Below are 25,663 nucleotides of genomic sequence, written 5' to 3'. Positions count from 1 at the left end.
CTTGGATCATATAAGGATCTCTAGAATTACTGAATATTCATATGCCTTGTTGATGTCCATGCTCTTCCTTTCTGATGAGAAGACATCCACCATAGTTCCTGAAGGAAAAGCTGCTGTGGGTTGTTTGGATTCCTTGGTTCTTGTTTGCATGGATGTCCATGTTTCCCGGTGCTTGGAGTTGTCTTTCAGAGGGTGGTGGATTGTTTCCTCTGCTGTGTGATTGCCTGGCTCTGTTATTTGCTGGTTCTTTGTGAGGCCTGGATGCTGAAGAGCATGGCCTTCTGGTGGAAGGGGAGGGAAGAGGAGATGGAGACTCAGTCTGCCTGCTTTACATTGACCAGAGCAAGGCAGGAATGTGGTTCCCTCTTTGCAGGTTTTAAGGATGCCACGAGGGCACGTGTGTGACAAAAGGGCTGTGGGTGGTGGATTGTGTAAAGGTTGTAGAGCTTTAGAAAACACTTTGGTAAATGGAAAAACCAGACAAGTAAGGTGTTTGCAGAAGGGGTGGGGATTTGAGAGAGGCAGTGCTTGGAGTGAAAGAAAATGAACCTGAAGGACGAGAACTCGACACAGGTAAGGCCCCACCTCGAGTATTGTGTTCAGTTTGGGGCACCTCAATACAAAAAGGACATTGAGGTGTTGGAGGAAGTCCAAAGAAAGGCAACAAAACCAGTGAAGAAATTGGAAAGCATCCCTTCTGAGGAGCAACTGAGGGTGTTGAGGCTGTATGGTGTGGGGAATCAGATGCTGAGGGGAGACCTTATCACTCTTTACAAATACCTGAAAGGAGGTTGTAGTGAGCATGGGGTTGGTCTCCTCTCACTGGTGACAGAGAACAGGACACAGAGAAATGGCTTCAAGTTGTGTGATGGGAGATTTAGGTTGGATATCAGGAGAGACTTCTTTACGGAACGGGTGGTTAAGCACTGGAACCTTGCTTAGAGCTGATGCCCTGTAATCAGTGCCGATGAAGACATAATTAGTGGAGATGATTCTATTTTGATGCTGTTGGTCACAGCATCCGAAGAGAGAGGGGAGCTGCTGGCACTACAGAAGAGGAGAGAAGGATGGGAGGAGGAAGGCAGAGAAAAGCAAAACAGAAATGGAAAAGGAACATAAGAAGAAAGCAGAGAGAAAAAAAAAGAAGAAAGAAGAAAAAAAGAAGACCAGGAGAAAGGCGTAATAACGAAGGTTAGGAAGCAATCCAAGGATGTTAGAATGAGCAAGAAGGAAAAAAGAATTATGGGAAGAAAAGAGGAAATGAAAGAAGAAGGCAAATGGGCGAAGAGGAGGAAGGGTCGGAGAGGAGATGAGGCTGAAGGCAGCTTTTCAGTAGTGGGTGTCCCGGAGCGTGTTGGGTGGTGGGAGCAGCACACGGTGTCGCTGCAGGCTCAGAAACGGCGGCGAGCGGCGAGGCGGCTCCGCCCCGGTGCGGCGGAGAGCCCGGCTGTGAGTGCGGGGGGGCGGCGCGGAGCCCCGGGCAGCAGAGCCGGTGCGTGCGGGCGGCGGCGGTAGGAGCCGTGCGGGGACCCGCGGACCGGGGGACAGCGGCGGCGGTGGTGGTGTGAGCGATGTGGGTGTGTTGCGGTGGGGTGCTGCGGGTGTTGTTGTTGGTGCAGGCGGCGTGGCGGGTGTCGGTGGGTCAGGTGCGGTACTCGGTGTCGGAGGAAGCCAAGGTCGGGACGGTGGTGGGGCGTGTGGCGCAGGACCTGGGCCTGGAGGCGGGCGATGCGGAGGCGCGGCGGCTGCGTCTGGTGGCGCAGGGCCGGCGGGCGAGCGTGGAGGTGAGCGGGGCGAGCGGAGCGCTGGTGGTGAGCTCGCGGCTGGACCGGGAGGAGCTGTGCGGGAAGAGCGCGCCGTGCGCCCTGCGGCTGGAGGTGCTGGTGGAGCGGCCGCTGCGCGTCTTCCACGTGGAGCTGGAGGTCACCGACATCAACGACAACGCCCCGGTCTTCCCCGCCGACGGTAAAAACCTCAGCATATCGGAGAACTCCCCTGCCGGTTCCCGTTTCCCGCTGGAGGGCGCGTCGGATGCAGATGTCGGATCTAACGCGCAGCTCTCCTACACGCTCAGCCCCACCGAGCACTTCGCGTTGGATTTACAAAAATCCAATGAGCGAAATACTGTACCCGATCTTGTATTAACGAAACCCCTGGACCGGGAGACGGTTCCGGTGTACCGCCTGGTGGTGACGGCGAGTGACGGGGGCCGTCCGTCTCTGACGGGCACGATGGAGCTGGTGATCTCGGTGCTGGACGCCAACGACAACGCGCCCCAGTTCAACCAGTCGGTGTATAAAGTGCAGCTGCCCGAGAACGCTGCAGAGGGGACACTGGTGGCGCGGGTGAACGCCACGGATCCCGACGAGGGGAGCAACAGTGAGGTGACCTACACAGCAACCAATTTCATTCCGCCGAGTGGAAGAGATGTGATTGCCGTCAACCCGAAGACGGGGGAGATCCGTCTGACTGGTGCCCTGGACTTTGAAGACGTCAGTATCTTTGATTTTCGGATTGAAGCGAAAGACAGTGGCACCCCTCCGCTGTCGGGTCACTGCAGCGTTGAGCTGGAAGTGCTGGACGTGAACGACAACGCGCCCGAGGTGCGAGTGACGTCGCTGTCGGTGCCGGTGTCGGAGGATGCGTCGGTGGGGACGGTGGTGGCCCTGCTGAGCGTGTGGGACGGTGACTCGGGGGCGAACGGTCGGGTGCGGTGCTGGGTGCGTCCGTCGTCGCCGTTCGGTCTGGTGTCGAGGTTGTCGGGGTCGTACTCGCTGGTGGTGCGTGAGGCGCTGGACCGCGAGCGGGTGTCGGAGTACGAGGTGGAGGTGTTGGCGGAGGACGGCGGGTCGCCGTCGCTGTCGGGGAGGCGCAGGGTGCGTGTGTCGGTGTCGGACGTGAACGACAACGCGCCGAGTTTCTCGCAGGCGGTGTACACGGTGCTGACGCGGGAGAACAACGCGGCGGGCGCGGAGCTGGGTCGCGTGTGGGCGCGTGACCCGGACGAGGCGGGGAACGGTCGCGTGAGGTACTCGTTGTCGGAGGCGGTGGTCGGGGGTGGCGGTCGGCGTCGAGCTACGTGTCGGTGGACGCGGAGAGCGGTCGCGTGTGGGCGGTGCAGGCGCTGGACTACGAGGAGGTGCAGGTGCTGGAGTTCGAGGTGCGGGCGGTGGACGCGGGGGAGCCGCCGCTGAGCGGCAACGCGACGGTGCAGGTGTTCGTGGTGGACGAGAACGACAACGCGCCGTCGCTGCTGCCGGCTGCGGGCGGCGGGGCGGGTGTGGAGGCGGGAGGGGGAGCGGGTGGGTCCTTGGAGGCGTGGTCTGTGGAGGGTTCGTCGGGCGCGGTTCCGCCTTTGTGGGCGTGGGCGTCGTGGGGGTCTCCGGCGGGGCAGGTGGTGGCGAAGGTGCGTGCGGTGGACGCGGACTCGGGGTACAACGCGTGGCTGCGGTACGAGCTGTGGGGAGCCGCGGGGGAAGGTGCCGTTCCGCGTGGGTCTGTACAGCGGCGAGGTGAGGACGACGCGGGCGCTGGAGGAGTCGGACGGCCCGCGTCAGAGGCTGGTGATCGTGGTGCGGGACCACGGGGAGCCGCCGCGCTCGGTGACGGCCACGCTGAGCGTGTCGCTGGTGGAGGGCGCGGAGGCGGCGTCGGCGGTGGCCGCGGGGTCGTCGGGTCCGCGGGCGTCGTCAGTGGCGGAGGAGGTTTCGTTGTTGTCGCCGTCGAGGAACGTGTGGCTGGTGGTGGCCATCTGCGCGGTGTCGAGCCTGTTGGTGCTGGCGGTGGTGCTGTACGTGGCGTCGCGGTGGTCGGCGCGGGCGGGCGTGGTGTCGGGGCCCGGTCCGACGACGCTGGTGTGCGCCAGCGAAGTGGGGAGCTGGTCGTACTCGCAGCGGCAGAGCCGGAGCCTGTGCGTGGCGGAGGGCGCGGGCAAGAGCGATCTGATGGTTTTCAGCCCCAACTTCCCGCCGCCGCCCGGCGCCGCGGCGAAGCAGACGCAGCCGGAGCCGCCCGCTCTGCTGGACACGGTCAGTGGCCCTCCCTGTCCCGGCACTCGCCCCTTCCTTTCTGTTTGGTCTTTTTGTGGTCTCGGAATTTTACCACTGGGGCTTGTCCCCTGGATCCTGCTCTTGGTAGGTCCTTGATGGTGTTAATTGTTCCGTTCGCTTTATATTGGTGGCCGTTATGGACCTGCTCAGACTCTTGCTTTATATAGGTGGGTTAAGCGGTGATAGTGGCACATCTGACATCAGTTTCTTTCCACAGCTGCAGTTTGATGTTGTGGGTGTTTTCTTGTCCTATAAAGTGAAATCGCTCTTCCCATCTGAGCATCCTGAAGGTGTGCAGGTGCCGTGGGCTGTGATGGGCACAGTCCTCTGGTTGCTCTTTACTTACCTGTGCTGACTGATGATCTTGCTGTTATCAGGTGTGTGGTGGTTTGAAATTTTTGTTTTATTTTATTTTTAACTGAGAAATCTGTTCTCCCAGTGCTTGTTGTTTTTTTTTTTTCTGTGGAAAACATGATGCCTGATAACAACTGGAGCCTCGGGAGTTCCAAACTCCTGAGGGCGGTTGGATTCTGAAGGGGGGCTGACAGTCTAGAGGGTTGTGCTGCCATCCACCGTGACCTGAACAGCTGGAGAGCTGGATAAAGGAACCTAATGAGGTTCCACAAGAGCATGTGTAGGTCCTGCACCTGGAATGGAAGAACCCCAAGCTCCAGTATAGGTTAAGGGTGGACCTGTTCGAGGTAGAGCTGACGAGAAGGATCTGGGAATCCTGATAGATAGTAAATTATCCATGAGCCAGCAGTGTGCCCTTGTTGCCAAGATAGCCAGCAGAATCCTAGGTTTTATAAAGAAGACTGTGGCCAGTAAGTCGAGGGAGGTCATTGTCCCCATCTACTCTGCCCTTGGTGGTCCACAGCTGGAATACTGCATCCAGTTCTGGGCTTCTCAGCCCAAGAGAGACAGGGAACTACTAGAGAGAGTCCAACGGAGGGCAGCAAGGATGTCTGGAGGGTTGGAGCACCTCTCTTCTGAGGAAAGGCTGAGAGAGATGGGACTCTTTAGCCTGGAGTCGAGAAGGCTGAGGTGAGACCTTATCAATGTCTACAAGTATCTAAAGGAGAGTTGTGCAAGGAAGATGGAGCCAGAGTCCTTTCAGTAATTCCCAGTGAGAGGATGAGGGGCAAGAGGCACAAACTGGAAATAGGAAATTCCATCTAAACATAAGAAAAATTTCTTTACTTTGAGGGTGATAAGGCACTGGTACAGCCTGCCAGGGACGTTGTGGGGTCCTCTTCTCTGGAGATATTGAAAACCCACCTGGATGCAGTCCTGGTAATGTGCTCTAGGTGATCCTGCTGTAGTAGGGGAGTCGGACTAGATGATCTCTAGAAGTCCCTTCCAACTCTGATAATTCTGTAATGAAGTTTTAAATGATTTTTTATTCCTTCTTCAAGAAGAGTGCTGGGGGTGAGGAGCTCTTCAGCCTGCTGTCTTTTTGTATTGTTGGGAATGCATGGTAGTTTTGGTAGCCTCTAATGTTGCCATGGTAATTCCTTGCCCCTCCTGACATGGGATTTGTAAGCAGTGGTACTAAGGAGGGGTGGCGTGGTGACATACGTGTTTTCTTGCTATCCTCTACTTTTGTACTTCAAGAGCTGAGCTCAGTAGAGCAGCTGTGCCCCCTTGTCATGTTTAACTCAGGTATGTACTTGCCATATCCTCACAGGTGCTCAGCTCTGGTTTCCTATGGTACAGCTTCTCCCCCTCAGCTGCTAATGGGGAGGGGGGTTTGTGCTTCAGCATTTTGTGTGGTTTTCTCAAAGAAAAATATTCATGCAGACTGGGATCAGAGCTATCACTGCTCTAGTCACAGAATATTTTAGAAACTCTGATGTGCAGCTCTGCAGTATTTCAATCTGAGACTGCTGAAAAATCACCAGAAGTTGATGGTGAAATTCAGGCAGCTGGGATGAGTCTGTCAGACACTGTGTGGCTTTACATCCCTCTGTATGGTTTCTGTGCCAGTTGAAAGGGAAGGTGAGGATGTGCAAAGGCCTGGCTCCTGCCCAGAGCAGGAAATCACTACTGCTGACATCAGTCCTGTGAGTGAGACCATGTAGGGCCTGGGGATCCGTCATGGTGAGGGTAACCTTGATTGGGGAAGAGTCTTGGCTGAGGGAAATGGTGATGCTGTGTACAACACAGTCTGTGTCTTTGTGGAAGGACTGGACATTGTCTGATGAATGGAGATCCCATTTGTGTGGGCATGAGACAGAAGATGAGAGTAGAAAATCTCAGGTAGAGTCTCTACAAACAGTGCTCCTTCCCTGGGATCCTTTTAGGACCTGAAGAAGTTTTGAATTTCTTGTACCATGTTGTTCTTCTTGTGTATTACTACAGTGAGACTGTTCCTTTGCCATTCTTCTCTCTTCTTACAAAATACTTCCACCCTTCTTTAAAAAGAGACTGGATGTGGCACTCAGTGCCATGGGCTGGGAACCGCAATGGTGGTTCAAGGGTTGGACTCGATGATCTCTGAGGTCCCTTCCAACCCAGCCAATTCTATGATTCCATGATTCTATTTTTTTTGTTGCTTATGTGGGCAAAATATTGGTGACAATGGATGATATGAGATGCTCATTTTCAGCAGCTGTCAGGTCGCAGACATTCGGGTCATTTTTCATCAGTGTGTGGGATGACTTTTCTGTTCTTCTGAGCTGAGGCTGACCTTGAGACAATTCCTCAGCTTTCAGGTCTCCCTCCTATTTCCCTGTGACAGAAGCACATAAGGGAGTCCTGTGCAGTGTCCAGTGATTTCAAGGCTTTTCCATAATGTGTGGCATTCTTTTTAATCCACCTTCCCCAGCAGTTTCTGATAAAGTTAAGGGGAAATGTCCCTCATAAGCAATTACTCTCCCCTGAAAATGATTCTTTTCTGAAGAAGCAACCAGTGATGCTGCAGGTAAGTCATTCATACCTAGAGGAGGTGAGTCAGGGAGAGAGGTGTACTTTTGTTCTGGGATTGTAATGGTATCTTCATGTAGGTTTGTCTGAGTATTGCCTCTATTGGGAGTTGGGCTCGGTTATCTTTACCTTACAACTTGACACAGTCTATGGATTTAGCAGCACAGCACCACACTGCCATCACTCCTTCCTTGTTGCTTCCCAGTACTCTGTAAGGATATGGAAGGAAGCATGGATGGAGGTGGGACCTCGAATTGTTTCTTGGAGTGGAAGTGTTGCACGAGGAAGTGTTCTCAGTGAAAATGCTGTGATTTTTCCATCATGGCTTTTCATGGGTGGATCATAATATAGGAGTGGCAGAGATTCCGTGGGGACCCTGAGCACGGGGGTTTGCTTTGTGCCTGCTTGAAAGGGAAAGCAAGAGTTTGACATTGATGGTGCAGGTGGAAAAGGAGCCAAAGGAATGGTTCTTCATCGAGCTACATGAGCAGTGGTCGGGAACTGTTGCTGCTCTGTGCTTTTCCGAGGAAGAAGAGAACGAAGCAAAGAACAAAGAAGAGACAGAAGATAAGGAAAGGATGAATGGTAAAACGTGCGTACAAGCATGGACCAGCGACGGGTGAGGGGATGAAAAGGAAACAAGAGGAGGCAAGCACTAAAGAAAGGAAGTTGTCGAAGACAAGAGAGCAGGAGCCAATAGAGGAGGTGCGTAGATCTTGCCTCTAGACGCTGATTGGAGTGAGTCCCTAAAAGCCTCCCCTTTGGTCAGAGTGTGAAGCTCCGGAGCTGAAACACCGTAATTAGTGCTAATGGCCCGCAATTAGAGCCCATAGCTCCATCTCTAGTGGTCGCACCCGCAAGGCCAGAGAAGACTGGGGAGATTGGAAGTGCAGCTGAAGACGACAGAAAGATGGAAGAAGAAGTGCAAAGAGAAAATAGAATCGGGCACGGCAGGGCAAGACAGAAAAACAGAAGAAATGTGAGGCAGGGCAGAAATAAGGCTGATGCAACAGAGAGAAAAGAAGGAAGATAAGGAAAGAGAAAAAGTAAAGTAGAGATGAGAAAGGAAGACAGAACCTGGAAGGGAAAAAAAAAAGTAATCTGTACAAGCAATGGAAATAAAAAATAAGGAGGGGTGAGGAAAAGAGAAGAAAGAAGAAAAGCGACCGGAAAAAAAAAAAAAGACCGGAGATGAGGTGACCGTTTCAGATCCATTTGCTCGGTCGGTGCCGCGGAGCGTGTGGGTGGAGGGAGCAGCACACGGTGTCGCTGCAGGCTCAGAAACGGCGGCGAGCGCGAGGCGGCTCCGCCCCGGTGCGGCGGAGAGCCCGGCTGTGAGTGCGGGGGGGCGGCGCGGGGCCCCGGGCAGCAGAGCCGGTGCGTGCGGGCGGCGGCGGTAGGAGCCGTGCGGGGACCGGGGGGCAGAGGCGGCGGCGGCGGTGGTGTGAGCGATGTGGGTGTGTTGCGGTGGGGTGTTGTGGGTGTTGTTGTTGGTGCAGGCGGCGTGGCGGGTGTCGGTGGGTCAGGTGCGGTACTCGGTGTCGGAGGAAGCCAAGGTCGGGACGGTGGTGGGGCGTGTGGCGCAGGACCTGGGCCTGGAGGCGGGCGATGCGGAGGCGCGGCGGCTGCTTCTGGTGGCGCAGGGCCGGCGGGCGAGCGTGGAGGTGAGCGGGGCGAGCGGGGCGCTGGTGGTGAGCTCGCGGCTGGACCGGGAGGAGCTGTGCGGGAAGAGCGCGCCGTGCGCCCTGCGGCTGGAGGTGCTGGTGGAGCGGCCGCTGCGCGTCTTCCACGTGGAGCTGGAGGTCACCGACATCAACGACAACGCCCCGGTCTTCCCCGCCGACGGTAAAAACCTCAGCATATCGGAGAACTCCCCTGCCGGTTCCCGTTTCCCGCTGGAGGGCGCGTCGGATGCAGATATCGGATCTAACGCGCAGCTCTCCTACACGCTCAGCTCCACCGAGAACTTCGCCTTGGATTTACAGCGGAGTGACGAATACCGAGAATCCCTGTTCTTGGTGCTCACAAAACCCCTGGACCGGGAGACGGTTCCGGTGCACCGCCTGGTGGTGACGGCGAGTGACGGGGGCCGTCCGTCTCTGACGGGCACGATGGAGCTGGTGATCTCGGTGCTGGACGCCAACGACAACGCGCCCCAGTTCAACCAGTCGGTGTATAAAGTGCAGCTGCCCGAGAACGCTGCAGAGAGGACACTGGTGGCGCGGGTGAACGCCACGGATCCGGACGTTGGAAGCAATGCCGACATGACGTTCAGTGCGAGTAACTCATATCCCGCAAAAGGATTAAACCTGTTCAGTTTAAATCCGAAAACGGGTGAGATCCGTCTGACGGGCGGCCTGGACTTTGAAGACGTCCGTTCATATGAGATACAAGTCGAGACCACGGATAAGGGGACCCCTCCGCTGTCGGGTCACTGCAAAGTGGTGGTGGAGGTGTTGGACGTGAATGACAACGCGCCCGAGGTGCGGGTGACGTCGCTGTCGGTGCCGGTGTCGGAGGATGCGTCGGTGGGGACGGTGGTGGCCCTGCTGAGTGTGTGGGACGGTGACTCGGGGGCGAACGGTCGGGTGCGGTGCTGGGTGCGTCCGTCGTCGCCGTTCGGTCTGGTGTCGAGGTTGTCGGGGTCGTACTCGCTGGTGGTGCGTGAGGCGCTGGACCGCGAGCGGGTGTCGGAGTACGAGTGGAGGTGTTGGCGGAGGACGGCGGGTCGCCGTCGCTGTCGGGGAGGCGCGGGGTGCGTGTGCCGGTGTCGGACGTGAACGACAACGCGCCGAGTTTCTCGCAGGCGGTGTACACGGTGCTGACGCGGGAGAACAACGCTGCGGGCGCGGAGCTGGGTCGCGTGTGGGCGCGTGACCCGGACGAGGCGGGGAACGGTCGCGTGAGGTACTCGTTGACGGAGGCGGTGGTCGGGGGGTGGCGGTCGGCGTCGAGCTACGTGTCGGTGGACGCGGAGAGCGGTCGCGTGTGGGCGGTGCAGGCGCTGGACTACGAGGAGGTGCAGGTGCTGGAGTTCGAGGTGCGGGCGGTGGACGCGGGGGAGCCGCCGCTGAGCGGCAACGCGACGGTGCAGGTGTTCGTGGTGGACGAGAACGACAACGCGCCGTCGCTGCTGCCGGCTGCGGGCGGCGGGGCGGGTGTGGAGGCGGGAGGGGAGCGGGTGGTCCTTGGAGGCGTGGTCTGTGGAGGGTTCGTCGGGCGCGGTTCCGCCTTTGTGGGCGTGGGCGTCGTGGGGGTCTCCGGCGGGGCGGTGGTGGCGAAGGTGCGTGCGGTGGACGCGGACTCGGGGTACAACGCGTGGCTGCGGTACGAGCTGTGGGAGCCGCGGGGGAAGGTGCCGTTCCGCGTGGGTCTGTACAGCGGCGAGGTGAGGACGACGCGGGCGCTGGAGGAGTCGGACGGCCCCGCGTCAGAGGCTGGTGATCGTGGTGCGGGACCACGGGGAGCCGCCGCGCTCGGTGACGGCCACGCTGAGCGTGTCGCTGGTGGAGGGCGCGGAGGCGGCGGCGGCGGTGGCCGCGGGGTCGTCGGGTCCGCGGACGCCGTCGGTGTCCGAGGAGGTTTCGTTGTTGTCGTCGCCGTCGAGGAACGTGTGGCTGGTGGTGGCCATCTGCGCGGTGTCGAGCCTGTTGGTGCTGGCGGTGGTGCTGTACGTGGCGTCGCGGTGGTCGGCCGCGGGCGGGCGTGGTGTCGGGGCCCGGTCCGACGACGCTGGTGTGCGCCAGCGAAGTGGGGAGCTGGTCGTACTCGCAGCGGCAGAGCCGGAGCCTGTGCGTGGCGGAGGGCGCGGGCAAGAGCGATCTGATGGTTTTCAGCCCCAACTTCCCGCCGCCGCCCGGCGCCGCGGCGAAGCAGACGCAGCCGGAGCCGCCCGCTCTGCTGGACACGGTCAGTGGCCCTCCCTGTCCCGGCACTCGCCCCTTCCTTTCTGTTTGGTCTTTTTGTGGTCTCGGAATTTTACCACTGGGGCTTGTCCCCTGGATCCTGCTCTTGGTAGGTCCTTGATGGTGTTAATTGTTCCGTTCGCTTTATATTGGTGGCCGTTATGGACCTGCTCAGACTCTTGCTTTATACAGGTGGGTTAAGCGGTGATAGTGGCACATCTGACATCAGTTTCTTTCCACAGCTGCAGTTTGATGTTGTGGGTGTTTTCTTGTCCTATAAAGTGAAATCGCTCTTCCCATCTGAGCATCCTGAAGGTGTGCAGGTGCCGTGGGCTGTGATGGGCACAGTCCTCTGGTTGCTCTTTACTTACCTGTGCTGACTGATGATCTTGCTGTTATCAGGTGTGTGGTGGTTTGAAATTTTTGTTTTATTTTATTTTTAACTGAGAAATCTGTTCTCCCACTGCTTGTTGGTTTTTTTTTCCTGTGGAAAACATGATGCCTGATAACAACTGGAGCCTCGGGAGTTCCAAACTCCTGAGGGCGGTTGGATTCTGAAGGGGGGCTGACAGTCTAGAGGGTTGTGCTGCCATCCACCGTGACCTGAACAGCTGGAGAGCTGGATAAAGGAACCTAATGAGGTTCCACAAGAGCATGTGGTAGGTCCTGCACCTGGAATGGAAGAACCCCAAGCTCCAGTATAGGTTAAGGGTGGACCTGTTCGAGGTAGAGCTGACGAGAAGGATCTGGGAATCCTGATAGATAGTAAATTATCCATGAGCCAGCAGTGTGCCCTTGTTGCCAAGATAGCCAGCAGAATCCTAGGTTTTATAAAGAAGACTGTGGCCAGTAAGTCGAGGGAGGTCATTGTCCCCATCTACTCTGCCCTTGGTGGTCCACAGCTGGAATACTGCATCCAGTTCTGGGCTTCTCAGCCCAAGAGAGACAGGGAACTACTAAGAGAGAGTCCAACGGAGGGCAGCAAGGATGTCTGGAGGGTTGGAGCACCTCTCTTCTGAGGAAAGGCTGAGAGAGATGGGACTCTTTAGCCTGGAGTCGAGAAGGCTGAGGGGAGACCTTATCAATGTCTACAAGTATCTAAAGGAGAGTTGTGCAAGGAAGATGGAGCCAGAGTCCTTTCAGTAATTCCCAGTGAGAGGATGAGGGGCAAGAGGCACAAACTGGAAATAGGAAATTCCATCTAAACATAAGAAAAAATTTCTTTACTTTGAGGGTGATAAGGCACTGGTACAGCCTGCCAGGGACGTTGTGGGGTCCTCTTCTCTGGAGATATTGAAAACCCACCTGGATGCAGTCCTGGTAATGTGCTCGTAGGTGATCCTGCTGTAGTAGGGGAGTCGGACTAGATGATCTCTAGAAGTCCCTTCCAACTCTGATAATTCTGTAATGAAGTTTTAAATGATTTTTTATTCCTTCTTCAAGAAGAGTGCTGGGGGTGAGGAGCTCTTCAGCCTGCTGTCTTTTTGTATTGTTGGGAATGCATGGTAGTTTTGGTAGCCTCTAATGTTGCCATGGTAATTCCTTGCCCCTCCTGACATGGGATTTGTAAGCAGTGGGTACTAGGAGGGGTGGCGTGGTGACATATGTGTTTTCTTGCTATCCTCTACTTTTTGTACTTCAAGAGCTGAGCTCAGTAGAGCAGCTGTGCCCCCTTGTCATGTTTAACTCAGGTATTGTACTTGCCATATCCTCACAGGTGCTCAGCTCTGGTTTCCTATGGTACAGCTTCTCCCCTCAGCTGCTAATGGGGAGGGGGGTTTGTGCTTCAGCATTTTGTGTGGTTTTCTCAAAGAAAAATATTCATGCAGACTGGGATTCAGAGGCTATCACTGCTCTAGTCACAGAATATTTTAGAAACTCTGATGTGCAGCTCTGCAGTATTTCAATCTGAGACTGCTGAAAATCACCAGAAGTTGATGGTGAAATTCAGGCAGCTGGGATGAGTCTGTCAGACACTGTGTGGCTTTACATCCCTCTGTATGGTTCTGTGCCAGTTGAAAGGGAAGGTGAGGGATGTGCAAAAGGCCTGGCTCCTGCCCAGAGCAGGAAATCACTACTGCTGACATCAGTCCTGTGAGTGAGACCATGTAGGGCCTGGGGATCCGTCATGGTGAGGGTACCTTGATTGGGGAAGAGTCCTTGGCTGAGGGAAATTGGTGATGCTGTGTACAACACAGTCTGTGTCTTTGTGGAAGGACTGGACATTGTCTGATGAATGGAGATCCCATTTGTGTGGGCATGAGACAGAAGATGAGAGTAGAAAATCTCAGGTAGAGTCTCTACAAACAGTGCTCCTTCCCTGGGATCCTTTTAGGACCTGAAGAAGTTTGAATTTCTTGTACCATGTTGTTCTTCTTGTGTATTACTACAGTGAGATTGTTCCTTTTGCCATTCTTCTCTCTTCTTACAAAATACTTCCACCCTTCTTTAAAAAGAGACTGGATGTGGCACTCAGTGCCATGGGCTGGGAACCGCAATGGTGGTTCAAGGGTTGGACTCGATGATTCTCTGAGGTCCCTTCCAACCCAGCCAATTCTATGATTCCATGATTCTATTTTTTTTGTTGCTTATGTGGGCAAAATATTGGTGACAATGGATGATATGAGATGCTCATTTTCAGCAGCTGTCAGGTCGCAGACATTCGGGTCATTTTTCATCCAGTGTGTGGGATGACTTTTCTGTTTCTTCTGAGCTGAGGCTGACCTTTGAGACAATTCCTCAGCTTTCAGGTCTCCCTCCTATTTCCCTGTGACAGAAGCACATAAGGGAGTCCTGTGCAGTGTCCAGTGATTTCAAGGCTTTTCCATAATGTGTGGCATTCTTTTTAATCCACCTTCCCCAGCAGTTTCTGATAAAGTTAAGGGGAAATGTCCCTCATAAGCAATTACTCTCCCCTGAAAAATGATTCTTTTCTGAAGAAGCAACCAGTGATGCTGCAGGTAAGTCATTCATACCTAGAGGAGGTGAGTCAGGGAGAGAGGTGTACTTTTGTTCTGGGATTGTAATGGTATCTTCATGTAGGTTTGTCTGAGTATTGCCTCTATTGGGAGTTGGGCTCGGTTATCTTTACCTTACAACTTGACACAGTCTATGGATTTAGCAGCACAGCACCAACACTGCCATCACTCCTTCCTTGTTGCTTCCCAGTACTCTGTAAGGATATGGAAGGAAGCATGGATGGAGGTGGGACCTCGAATTGTTTCTTGGAGTGGAAGTGTTGCACGAGGAAGTGTTCTCAGTGAAAATGCTGTGATTTTTCCATCATGGCTTTTCATGGGTGGATCATAATATAGGAGTGGCAGAGATTCCGTGGGGACCCTGAGCACGGGGGTTTGCTTTGTGCCTGCTTGAAAGGGAAAGCAAGAGTTTGACATTGATGGTGCAGGTGGAAAAGGAGGCCAAAGGAATGGTTCTTCATCGAGCTACATGAGCAGTGGTCGGGAACTGTTGCTGCTCTGTGCTTTTCCGAGGAAGAAGAGAACGAAGCAAAGAACAAAGAAGAGACAGAAGATAAGGAAAGGATGAATGGTAAAACGTGCGTACAAGCATGGACCAGCGACGGGTGAGGGGATGAAAAGGAAACAAGAGGAGGCAAAGCACTAAAGAAAGGAAGTTGTCGAAGACAAGAGAGCAGGAGCCAATTAGAGGAGGTGCGTAGATCTTGCCTCTAGACGCTGATTGGAGTGAGTCCCTAAAAGCCTCCCCTTTGGTCAGAGTGTGAAGCTCCGGAGCTGAAACACCGTAATTAGTGCTAATGGCCCGCAATTAGAGCCCATAGCTCCATCTCTAGTGGTCGCACCCGCAAGGCCAGAGAAGACTGGGGAGATTGGAAGTGCAGCTGAAGACGACAGAAAGATGGAAGAAGAAGTGCAAAGAGAAAATAGAATCGGGCACGGCAGGGCAAGACAGAAAAACAGAAGAAATGTGAGGCAGGGCAGAAAATAAGGCTGATGCAACAGAGAGAAAAGAAGGAAGATAAGGAAAGAGAAAAAGTAAAGTAGAGATGAGAAAGGAAGACAGAACCTGGAAGGGAAAAAAAAAGTAATCTGTACAAGCAATGGAAATAAAAAATAAGGAGGGGTGAGGAAAAAGAGAAGAAAGAAGAAAAGCGACCGGAAAAAAAAAAAAGACCGGAGATGAGGTGACCGTTTCAGATCCATTTGCTCGGTCGGTGCCGCGGAGCGTGTTGGGTGGAGGGAGCAGCACACGGTGTCGCTGCAGGCTCAGAAACGGCGGCGAGCGGCGAGGCGGCTCCGCCCCGGTGCGGCGGAGAGCCCGGCTGTGAGTGCGGGGGGGCGGCGCGGGGCCCCGGGCAGCAGAGCCGGTGCGTGCGGGCGGCGGCGGTAGGAGCCGTGCGGGGACCGGGGGGCAGAGGCGGCGGCGGCGGTGGTGTGAGCGATGTGGGTGTGTTGCGGTGGGGTGTTGTGGGTGTTGTTGTTGGTGCAGGCGGCGTGGCGGGTGTCGGTGGGTCAGGTGCGGTACTCGGTGTCGGAGGAAGCCAAGGTCGGGACGGTGGTGGGGCGTGTGGCGCAGGACCTGGGCCTGGAGGCGGGCGATGCGGAGGCGCGGCGGCTGCGTCTGGTGGCGCAGGGCCGGCGGGCGAGCGTGGAGGTGAGCGGGGCGAGCGGAGCGCTGGTGGTGAGCTCGCGGCTGGACCGGGAGGAGCTGTGCGGGAAGAGCGCGCCGTGCGCCCTGCGGCTGGAGGTGCTGGTGGAGCGGCCGCTGCGCGTCTTCCACGTGGAGCTGGAGGTCACCGACATCAACGACAACGCCCCGGTCTTCCCCGCCGACCGGAAAAACCTCAGCATCGCAGAGCTGTCGGTGCCCGGTTCCCGTTTTCCGCTGGAGGGCGCGTCGGATGCAGATATCGGATCTAACGCCCAGCTCTCCTACACGCTCAGCTCCACCGAGAACTTCGCCTTGGATTTACAGCGGAGTGACGAATACCGAGAATCCCTGTTCTTGGTGCTCACAAAACCCCTGGACCGGGAGACGGTTCCGGTGCACCGCCTGGTGGTGACGGCGAGTGACGGGGGCCGTCCGTCTCTGACGGGCACGATGGAGCTGGTGATCTCGGTGCTGGACGCCAACGACAACGCGCCCCAGTTCAACCAGTCGGTGTATAAAGTGCAGCTGCCCGAGAACGCTGCAGAGAGGACACTGGTGGCGCGGGTGAACGCCACGGATCCGGACGTTGGAAGCAATGCCGACATGACGTTCAGTGCGAGTAACTCATATCCCGCAAAAGGATTAAACCTGTTCAGTTTAAATCCGAAAACGGGTGAGATCCGTCTGACGGGCGGCCTGGACTTTGAAGACGTCCGTTCATATGAGATACAAGTCGAGGCCACGGATAAGGGGACCCCTCCGCTGTCGGGTCACTGCAAAGTGGTGGTGGAGGTGTTGGACGTGAATGACAACGCGCCCGAGGTGCGGGTGACGTCGCTGTCGGTGCCGGTGTCGGAGGATGCGTCGGTGGGGACGGTGGTGGCCCTGCTGAGTGTGTGGGACGGTGACTCGGGGGCGAACGGTCGGGTGCGGTGCTTCGTGCGTCCGTCGTCGCCGTTCGGTCTGGTGTCGAGGTTGTCGGGGTCGTACTCGCTGGTGGTGCGTGAGGCGCTGGACCGCGAGCGGGTGTCGGAGTACGAGGTGGAGGTGTTGGCGGAGGACGGCGGGTCGCCGTCGCTGTCGGGGAGGCGCGGGGTGCGTGTGCCGGTGTCGGACGTGAACGACAACGCGCCGAGTTTCTCGCAGGCGGTGTACACGGTGCTGACGCGGGAGAACAACGCTGCGGGCGCGGAGCTGGGTCGCGTGTGGGCGCGTGACCCGGACGAGGCGGGGAACGGTCGCGTGAGGTACTCGTTGTCGGAGGCGGTGGTCGGGGGGTGGCGGTCGGCGTCGAGCTACGTGTCGGTGGACGCGGAGAGCGGTCGCGTGTGGGCGGTGCAGGCGCTGGACTACGAGGAGGTGCAGGTGCTGGAGTTCGAGGTGCGGGCGGTGGACGCGGGGGAGCCGCCGCTGAGCGGCAACGCGACGGTGCAGGTGTTCGTGGTGGACGAGAACGACAACGCGCCGTCGCTGCTGCCGGCTGCGGGCGGCGGGGCGGGTGTGGAGGCGGGAGGGGGAGCGGGTGGGTCCTTGGAGGCGTGGTCTGTGGAGGGTTCGTCGGGCGCGGTTCCGCCTTTGTGGGCGTGGGCGTCGTGGGGGTCTCCGGCGGGGCAGGTGGTGGCGAAGGTGCGTGCGGTGGACGCGGACTCGGGGTACAACGCGTGGCTGCGGTACGAGCTGTGGGAGCCGCGGGGGAAGGTGCCGTTCCGCGTGGGTCTGTACAGCGGCGAGGTGAGGACGACGCGGGCGCTGGAGGAGTCGGACGGCCCGCGTCAGAGGCTGGTGATCGTGGTGCGGGACCACGGGGAGCCGCCGCGCTCGGTGACGGCCACGCTGAGCGTGTCGCTGGTGGAGGGCGCGGAGGCGGCGTCGGCGGTGGCCGCGGGGTCGTCGGGTCCGCGGGCGTCGTCAGTGGCGGAGGAGGTTTCGTTGTTGTCGCCGTCGAGGAACGTGTGGCTGGTGGTGGCCATCTGCGCGGTGTCGAGCCTGTTGGTGCTGGCGGTGGTGCTGTACGTGGCGTCGCGGTGGTCGGCGCGGGCGGGCGTGGTGTCGGGGCCCGGTCCGACGACGCTGGTGTGCGCCAGCGAAGTGGGGAGCTGGTCGTACTCGCAGCGGCAGAGCCGGAGCCTGTGCGTGGCGGAGGGCGCGGGCAAGAGCGATCTGATGGTTTTCAGCCCCAACTTCCCGCCGCCGCCCGGCGCCGCGGCGAAGCAGACGCAGCCGGAGCCGCCCGCTCTGCTGGACACGGTCAGTGGCCCTCCCTGTCCCGGCACTCGCCCCTTCCTTTCTGTTTGGTCCTTTTTGTGGTCTCGGAATTTTACCACTGGGGCTTGTCCCCTGGATCCTGCTCTTGGTAGGTCCTTGATGGTGTTAATTGTTCCGTTCGCTTTATATTGGTGGCCGTTATGGACCTGCTCAGACTCTTGCTTTATACAGGTGGGTTAAGCGGTGATAGTGGCACATCTGACATCAGTTTCTTTCCACAGCTGCAGTTTGATGTTGTGGGTGTTTTCCTTGTCCTATAAAGTGAAATCGCTCTTCCCATCTGAAGCATCCTGAAGGTGTGCAGGTGCCGTGGGCTGTGATGGGCACAGTCCTCTGGTTGCTCTTTACTTACCTGTGCTGACTGATGATCTTGCTGTTATCAGGTGTGTGGTGGTTTGAAATTTTTGTTTTATTTTATTTTTAACTGAGAAATCTGTTCTCCCACTGCTTGTTGGTTTTTTTTTTCCTGTGGAAAACATGATGCCTGATAACAACTGGAGCCTCGGGAGTTCCAAACTCCTGAGGGCGGTTGGATTCTGAAGGGGGGCTGACAGTCTAGAGGGTTGTGCTGCCATCCACCGTGACCTGAACAGCTGGAGAGCTGGATAAAGGAACCTAATGAGGTTCCACAAGAGCATGTGTAGGTCCTGCACCTGGAATGGAAGAACCCCAAGCTCCAGTATAGGTTAAGGGTGGACCTGTTCGAGGTAGAGCTGACGAGAAGGATCTGGGAATCCTGATAGATAGTAAATTATCCATGAGCCAGCAGTGTGCCCTTGTTGCCAAGATAGCCAGCAGAATCCTAGGTTTTATAAAGAAGACTGTGGCCAGTAAGTCGAGGGAGGTCATTGTCCCCATCTACTCTGCCCTTGGTGGTCCACAGCTGGAATACTGCATCCAGTTCTGGGCTTCTCAGCCCAAGAGAGACAGGGAACTACTAGAGAGAGTCCAACGGAGGGCAGCAAGGATGTCTGGAGGGTTGGAGCACCTCTCTTCTGAGGAAAGGCTGAGAGAGATGGGACTCTTTAGCCTGGAGTCGAGAAGGCTGAGGGGAGACCTTATCAATGTCTACAAGTATCTAAAGGAGAGTTGTGCAAGGAAGATGGAGCCAGAGTCCTTTCAGTAATTCCCAGTGAGAGGATGAGGGGCAAGAGGCACAAACTGGAAATAGGAAATTCCATCTAAACATAAGAAAAATTTCTTTACTTTGAGGGTGATAAGGCACTGGTACAGCCTGCCAGGGACGTTGTGGGGTCCTCTTCTCTGGAGATATTGAAAACCCACCTGGATGCAGTCCTGGTAATGTGCTCTAGGTGATCCTGCTGTAGTAGGGGAGTCGGACTAGATGATCTCTAGAAGTCCCTTCCAACTCTGATAATTCTGTAATGAAGTTTTAAATGATTTTTTATTCCTTCTTCAGAAGAGTGCTGGGGGTGAGGAGCTCTTCAGCCTGCCTGTCTTCTTTGTATTGTTGGGAATGCATGGTAGTTTTGGTAGCCTCTAATGTTGCCATGGTAATTCCTTGCCCCTCCTGACATGGGATTTGTAAGCAGTGGTACTAAGGAGGGGTGGCGTGGTGACATATGTGTTTTCTTGCTATCCTCTACTTTTGTACTTCAAGAGCTGAGCTCAGTAGAGCAGCTGTGCCCCCTTGTCATGTTTAACTCAGGTATGTACTTGCCATATCCTCACAGGTGCTCAGCTCTGGTTTCCTATGGTACAGCTTCTCCCCTCAGCTGCTAATGGGGAGGGGGTTTGTGCTTCAGCATTTTGTGTGGTTTTCTCAAAGAAAAATATTCATGCAGACTGGGATCAGAGCTATCACTGCTCTAGTCACAGAATATTTTAGAAACTCTGATGTGCAGCTCTGCAGTATTTCAATCTGAGACTGCTGAAAATCACCAGAAGTTGATGGTGAAATTCAGGCAGCTGGATGAGTCTGTCAGACACTGTGTGGCTTTACATCCCTCTGTATGGTTTCTGTGCCAGTTGAAAGGGAAGGTGAGGATGTGCAAAGGCCTGGCTCCTGCCCAGAGCAGGAAATCACTACTGCTGACATCAGTCCTGTGAGTGAGACCATGTAGGGCCTGGGGATCCGTCATGGTGAGGGTAACCTTGATTGGGGAAGAGTCTTGGCTGAGGGAAATGGTGATGCTGTGTACAACACAGTCTGTGTCTTTGTGGAAGGACTGGACATTGTCTGATGAATGGAGATCCCATTTGTGTGGGCATGAGACAGAAGATGAGAGTAGAAAAATCTCAGGTAGAGTCTCTACAACAGTGCTCCTTCCCTGGGATCCTTTTAGGACCTGAAGAAGTTTTGAATTTCTTGTACCATGTTGTTCTTCTTGTGTATTACTACAGTGAGATTGTTCCTTTGCCATTCTTCTCTCTTCTTACAAAATACTTCCACCCTTCTTTAAAAAGAGACTGGATGTGGCACTCAGTGCCATGGGCTGGGAACCGCAATGGTGGTTCAAGGGTTGGACTCGATGATCTCTGAGGTCCCTTCCAACCCAGCCAATTCTATGATTCCATGATTCTATTTTTTTTGTTGCTTATGTGGGCAAAATATTGGTGACAATGGATGATATGAGATGCTCATTTTCAGCAGCTGTCAGGTCGCAGACATTCGGGTCATTTTTCATCAGTGTGTGGGATGACTTTTCTGTTCTTCTGAGCTGAGGCTGACCTTGAGACAATTCCTCAGCTTTCAGGTCTCCCTCCTATTTCCCTGTGACAGAAGCACATAAGGGAGTCCTGTGCAGTGTCCAGTGATTTCAAGGCTTTTCCATAATGTGTGGCATTCTTTTTAATCCACCTTCCCCAGCAGTTTCTGATAAAGTTAAGGGGAAATGTCCCTCATAAGCAATTACTCTCCCTGAAAATGATTCTTTTCTGAAGAAGCAACCAGTGATGCTGCAGGTAAGTCATTCATACCTAGAGGAGGTGAGTCAGGGAGAGAGGTGTACTTTTGTTCTGGGAATTGTAATGGTATCTTCATGTAGGTTGTCTGAGTATTGCCTCTATTGGGAGTTGGGCTCGGTTATCTTTACCTTACAACTTGACACAGTCTATGGATTTAGCAGCAACAGCACCACACTGCCATCACTCCTTCCTTGTTGCTTCCCAGTACTCTGTAAGGATATGGAAGGAAGCATGGATGGAGTGGGACCTCGAATTGTTTCTTGGAGTGGAAGTGTTGCACGAGGAAGTGTTCTCAGTGAAAATGCTGTGATTTTTTCCATCATGGCTTTTCATGGGTGGATCATAATATAGGAGTGGCAGAGATTCCGTGGGGACCCTGAGCACGGGGGTTTGCTTTGTGCCTGCTTGAAAGGGAAAGCAAGAGTTTGACATTGATGGTGCAGGTGGAAAAGGAGGCCAAAGGAATGGTTCTTCATCGAGCTACATGAGCAGTGGTCGGGAACTGTTGCTGCTCTGTGCTTTTCCGAGGAAGAAGAGAACGAAGCAAAGAACAAAGAAGAGACAGAAGATAAGGAAAGGATGAATGGTAAAACGTGCGTACAAGCATGGACCAGCGACGGGTGAGGGGATGAAAAGGAAACAAGAGGAGGCAAGCACTAAAGAAAGGAAGTTGTCGAAGACAAGAGAGCAGGAGCCAATAGAGGAGGTGCGTAGATCTTGCCTCTAGACGCTGATTGGAGTGAGTCCCTAAAAGCCTCCCCTTTGGTCAGAGTGTGAAGCTCCGGAGCTGAAACACCGTAATTAGTGCTAATGGCCCGCAATTAGAGCCCATAGCTCCATCTCTAGTGGTCGCACCCGCAAGGCCAGAGAAGACTGGGGAGATTGGAAGTGCAGCTGAAGACGACAGAAAGATGGAAGAAGAAGTGCAAAGAGAAAATAGAATCGGGCACGGCAGGGCAAGACAGAAAAGCAGAAGAAATGTGAGGCAGGGCAGAAAATAAGGCTGATGCAACAGAGAGAAAAGAAGGAAGATAAGGAAAGAGAAAAAGTAAAGTAGAGATGAGAAAGGAAGACAGAACCTGGAAGGGAAAAAAAAAAGTAATCTGTACAAGCAATGGAAATAAAAAATAAGGAGGGGTGAGGAAAAGAGAAGAAAGAAGAAAAGCGACCGGAAAAAAAAAAAGACCGGAGATGAGGTGACCGTTTCAGATCCATTTGCTCGGTCGGTGCCGCGGAGCGTGTTGGGTGGAGGGAGCAGCACACGGTGTCGCTGCAGGCTCAGAAACGGCGGCGAGCGGCGAGGCGGCTCCGCCCCGGTGCGGCGGAGAGCCCGGCTGTGAGTGCGGGGGGGCGGCGCGGGGCCCCGGGCAGCAGAGCCGGTGCGTGCGGGCGGCGGCGGTAGGAGCCGTGCGGGGACCGGGGGGCAGAGGCGGCGGCGGCGGTGGTGTGAGCGATGTGGGTGTGTTGCGGTGGGGTGTTGTGGGTGTTGTTGTTGGTGCAGGCGGCGTGGCGGGTGTCGGTGGGTCAGGTGCGGTACTCGGTGTCGGAGGAAGCCAAGGTCGGGACGGTGGTGGGGCGTGTGGCGCAGGACCTGGGCCTGGAGGCGGGCGATGCGGAGGCGCGGCGGCTGCGTCTGGTGGCGCAGGGCCGGCGGGCGAGCGTGGAGGTGAGCGGGGCGAGCGGAGCGCTGGTGGTGAGCTCGCGGCTGGACCGGGAGGAGCTGTGCGGGAAGAGCGCGCCGTGCGCCCTGCGGCTGGAGGTGCTGGTGGAGCGGCCGCTGCGCGTCTTCCACGTGGAGCTGGAGGTCACCGACATCAACGACAAACGCCCCGGTCTTCCCCGCCGACCGGAAAAACCTCAGCATCGCGGAGCTGTCGCTGCCCGGTTCCCGTTTCCCGCTGGAGGGCGCGTCGGATGCAGATATCGGATCTAACGCGCAGCTCTCCTACACGCTCAGCCCCTCCGAGCACTTTGCGTTGGATTTACAGCGGAGTGACGAATACCGAGAATCCCTGTTCTTGGTGCTCACAAAACCCCTGGACCGGGAGACGGTTCCGGTGCACCGCCTGGTGGTGACGGCGAGTGACGGGGCCGTCCGTCTCTGACGGGCACGATGGAGCTGGTGATCTCGGTGCTGGACGCCAACGACAACGCGCCCCAGTTCAACCAGTCGGTGTAATAAGTGCAGCTGCCCGAGAACGCTGCAGAGAGGACACTGGTGGCGCGGGTGAACGCCACGGATCCGGACGTTGGAAGCAATGCCGACATGACGTTCAGTGCGAGTAACTCATATCCCGCAAAAGGATTAAACCTGTTCAGTTTAAATCCGAAAACGGGTGAGATCCGTCTGACGGGCGGCCTGGACTTTGAAGACGTCCGTTCATATGAAGATACAAGTCCGAGGCCACGGATAAGGGGACCCCTCCGCTGTCGGGTCACTGCAAAGTGGTGGTGGAGGTGTTGGACGTGAATGACAACGCGCCCGAGGTGCGGGTGACGTCGCTGTCGGTGCCGGTGTCGGAGGATGCGTCGGTGGGGACGGTGGTGGCCCTGCTGAGTGTGTGGGACGGTGACTCGGGGGCGAACGGTCGGGTGCGGTGCTTCGTGCGTCCGTCGTCGCCGTTCGGTCTGGTGTCGAGGTTGTCGGGTCGTACTCGCTAGTGGTGCGTGAGGCGCTGGACCGCGAGCGGGTGTCGGAGTACGAGGTGGAGGTGTTGGCGGAGGACGGGCGGGTCGCCGTCGCTGTCGGGGAGGCGCGGGGTGCGTGTGCCGGTGTCGGACGTGAACGACAACGCGCCGAGTTTCTCGCAGGCGGTGTACACGGTGCTGACGCGGGAGAACAACGCTGCGGGCGCGGAGCTGGGTCGCGTGTGGGCGCGTGACCCGGACGAGGCGGGGAACGGTCGCGTGAGGTACTCGTTGACGGAGGCGGTGGTCGGGGGGGTGGCGGTCGGCGTCGAGCTACGTGTCGGTGGACGCGGAGAGCGGTCGCGTGTGGGCGGTGCAGGCGCTGGACTACGAGGAGGTGCAGGTGCTGGAGTTCGAGGTGCGGGCGGTGGAACGCGGGGGAGCCGCCGCTGAGCGGCAACGCGACGGTGCAGGTGTTCGTGGTGGACGAGAACGACAACGCGCCGTCGCTGCTGCCGGCTGCGGGCGGCGGGGCGGGTGTGGAGGCGGGAGGGGGAGCGGGTGGGTCCTTGGAGGCGTGGTCTGTGGAGGGTTCGTCGGGCGCGGTTCCGCCTTTGTGGGCGTGGGCGTCGTGGGGGTCTCCGGCGGGGCAGGTGGTGGCGAAGGTGCGTGCGGTGGACGCGGACTCGGGGTACAACGCGTGGCTGCGGTACGAGCTGTGGGAGCCGCGGGGGAAGGTGCCGTTCCGCGTGGGTCTGTACAGCGGCGAGGTGAGGACGACGCGGGCGCTGGAGGAGTCGGACGGCCCGCGTCAGAGGCTGGTGATCGTGGTGCGGGACCACGGGGAGCCGCCGCGCTCGGTGACGGCCACGCTGAGCGTGTCGCTGGTGGAGGGCGCGGAGGCGGCGTCGGCGGTGGCCGCGGGGTCGTCGGGTCCGCGGGCGTCGTCAGTGGCGGAGGAGGTTTCGTTGTTGTCGCCGTCGAGGAACGTGTGGCTGGTGGTGGCCATCTGCGCGGTGTCGAGCCTGTTGGTGCTGGCGGTGGTGCTGTACGTGGCGTCGCGGTGGTCGGCGCGGGCGGGCGTGGTGTCGGGGCCCGGTCCGACGACGCTGGTGTGCGCCAGCGAAGTGGGGAGCTGGTCGTACTCGCAGCGGCAGAGCCGGAGCCTGTGCGTGGCGGAGGGCGCGGGCAAGAGCGATCTGATGGTTTTCAGCCCCAACTTCCCGCCGCCGCCCGGCGCCGCGGCGAAGGAGACGCAGCCGGAGCCGCCCGCTCTGCTGGACACGGTCAGTGGCCCTCCCCGTGTCCTTCCCCGGGCTCTTTCTTTTGCTGTCTTCACCCTTTCTATGATCTCGGGCTTTTGGGAGGCGCGATCGTCCCATATATCTTGATTGCAGTGAATATTGGTGGTTGCTTGCTCTCTGGTCTCTGTAGGATTTTATTATGTCCTTCGTGTGCAAATTGTTGCAGCGCTGAAGGTTTGGATTTTTAAGATTTTTTTGGCCACACACTTGTTTTCCTCGAGTATGGAATTGCTCGGCGCCATTCTGCTGGTAGTTTCCATATCAGTATGACCTCGATTCTTATATCTTCTGTTTCATGTTTATGTGGTGTAGGGTGTGCTACTGAGCTCTGTTGCACTGGTTGGCTTTTTTTTTATAAGTAGATTCGGAGTTTGAGGGTGTAAGATAGGATTTAAGGTTTTCTGGGAATGTGCTGTCATAACCCGTGCTGAAAGGATGAAGTTGGATGTAATTCCTGAGATGTTGAAGGGGGATGGGTTTTTCTCATGGTGTCATCTAAGCCAGTTATTCATGCCTTTGCTTCTTATCATTCTTCATGGTAGTTCTGCTTTAAAGACCTCTGTCATGTTCAGGATAGTGTTCTATTTTTTTAACACGTGGAAACGTTCCTCAGACCGAAGCTGCTCTATGTATTTGGTCATCCTGCTGCCATCCTTTGAAACTCCTCTTTGCCTCCTCTCTTCATTCCATGTTAGGAATGAAAGGACCTTCACAAATATTCCAAGTGGTTGTCTCAGAATCACTGACAGTCTCTGTTGAAGCCACATATTAATTTGTTCAGCTTTTTGGTGTCCAATCTTTTGCCATTTTCCTGCCTCCGTACTCAAGGTCATCAGCTGTTTCTGCAGTACTTCTCAGCAGATTTGTATCTTTACTCTTTTTACTCTCCTTTGTCGGGCAGTATCTCCTGTAACCTTTGTTACATCACTCTCTATGACCTTTTGAGATGCCTTGCCATTTCCTGGCGAAGACCTCTGCTTGACTTCAGTGTTGACCTTATGATGATGCTCAATGGCCAGGTTCAGTTTTC

At 56.3% G+C, this 25,663-nt stretch overlaps 2 protein-coding genes and 2 pseudogenes across 2 annotated transcripts; all 4 read left to right on the top strand.

Annotated features, from left to right (window-relative positions):
- The first annotated feature begins 1,571 nt into the window (after positions 1–1,571).
- LOC115599107 lies at positions 1,572–7,597 on the top strand (annotated as a pseudogene).
- Positions 7,598–8,425: 828 nt separating this feature from the next.
- On the top strand, positions 8,426–14,466 carry LOC115599106 (protocadherin alpha-3-like). Its single transcript, XM_030459385.1, is given in 5 exon segments — positions 8,426–9,674; positions 9,677–10,398; positions 10,400–10,666; positions 10,668–10,883; positions 14,371–14,466. Coding segments are annotated over 5 exon segments (2,550 nt in total).
- Positions 14,467–15,298: 832 nt separating this feature from the next.
- On the top strand, positions 15,299–21,325 carry LOC115599105 (protocadherin alpha-3-like). The gene is made up of 2 exons (XM_030459384.1): positions 15,299–17,755; positions 21,230–21,325. The coding sequence occupies exons 1-2, from the start codon at positions 15,299–15,301 to the stop codon at positions 21,323–21,325; spliced, it is 2,553 nt and encodes an 850-aa protein (XP_030315244.1).
- An 829-nt stretch (positions 21,326–22,154) lies between these two features.
- Positions 22,155–24,720, top strand: LOC115599104 (annotated as a pseudogene).
- Positions 24,721–25,663: the final 943 nt, after the last annotated feature.

The sequence above is a fragment of the Calypte anna genome, chromosome 13 (genome assembly GCF_003957555.1).
Source record: "Calypte anna isolate BGI_N300 chromosome 13, bCalAnn1_v1.p, whole genome shotgun sequence".
Lineage (NCBI taxonomy): Eukaryota > Metazoa > Chordata > Aves > Apodiformes > Trochilidae > Calypte > Calypte anna.
This window is presented reverse-complemented; position numbering and strand designations above follow the sequence as displayed.

Bases quoted from the DNA above. Each gene is read 5' to 3' on its own strand.
- LOC115599105 (XM_030459384.1), top strand. From the start codon at position 15,299: ATGTGGGTGTGTTGCGGTGGGGTGTTGTGGGTGTTGTTGTTGGTGCAG. The intron at 17,756-21,229 runs GTCAGTGGCCCT...TGCTTTTCCGAG, and splicing joins CGCCCGCTCTGCTGGACACG to GAAGAAGAGAACGAAGCAAA.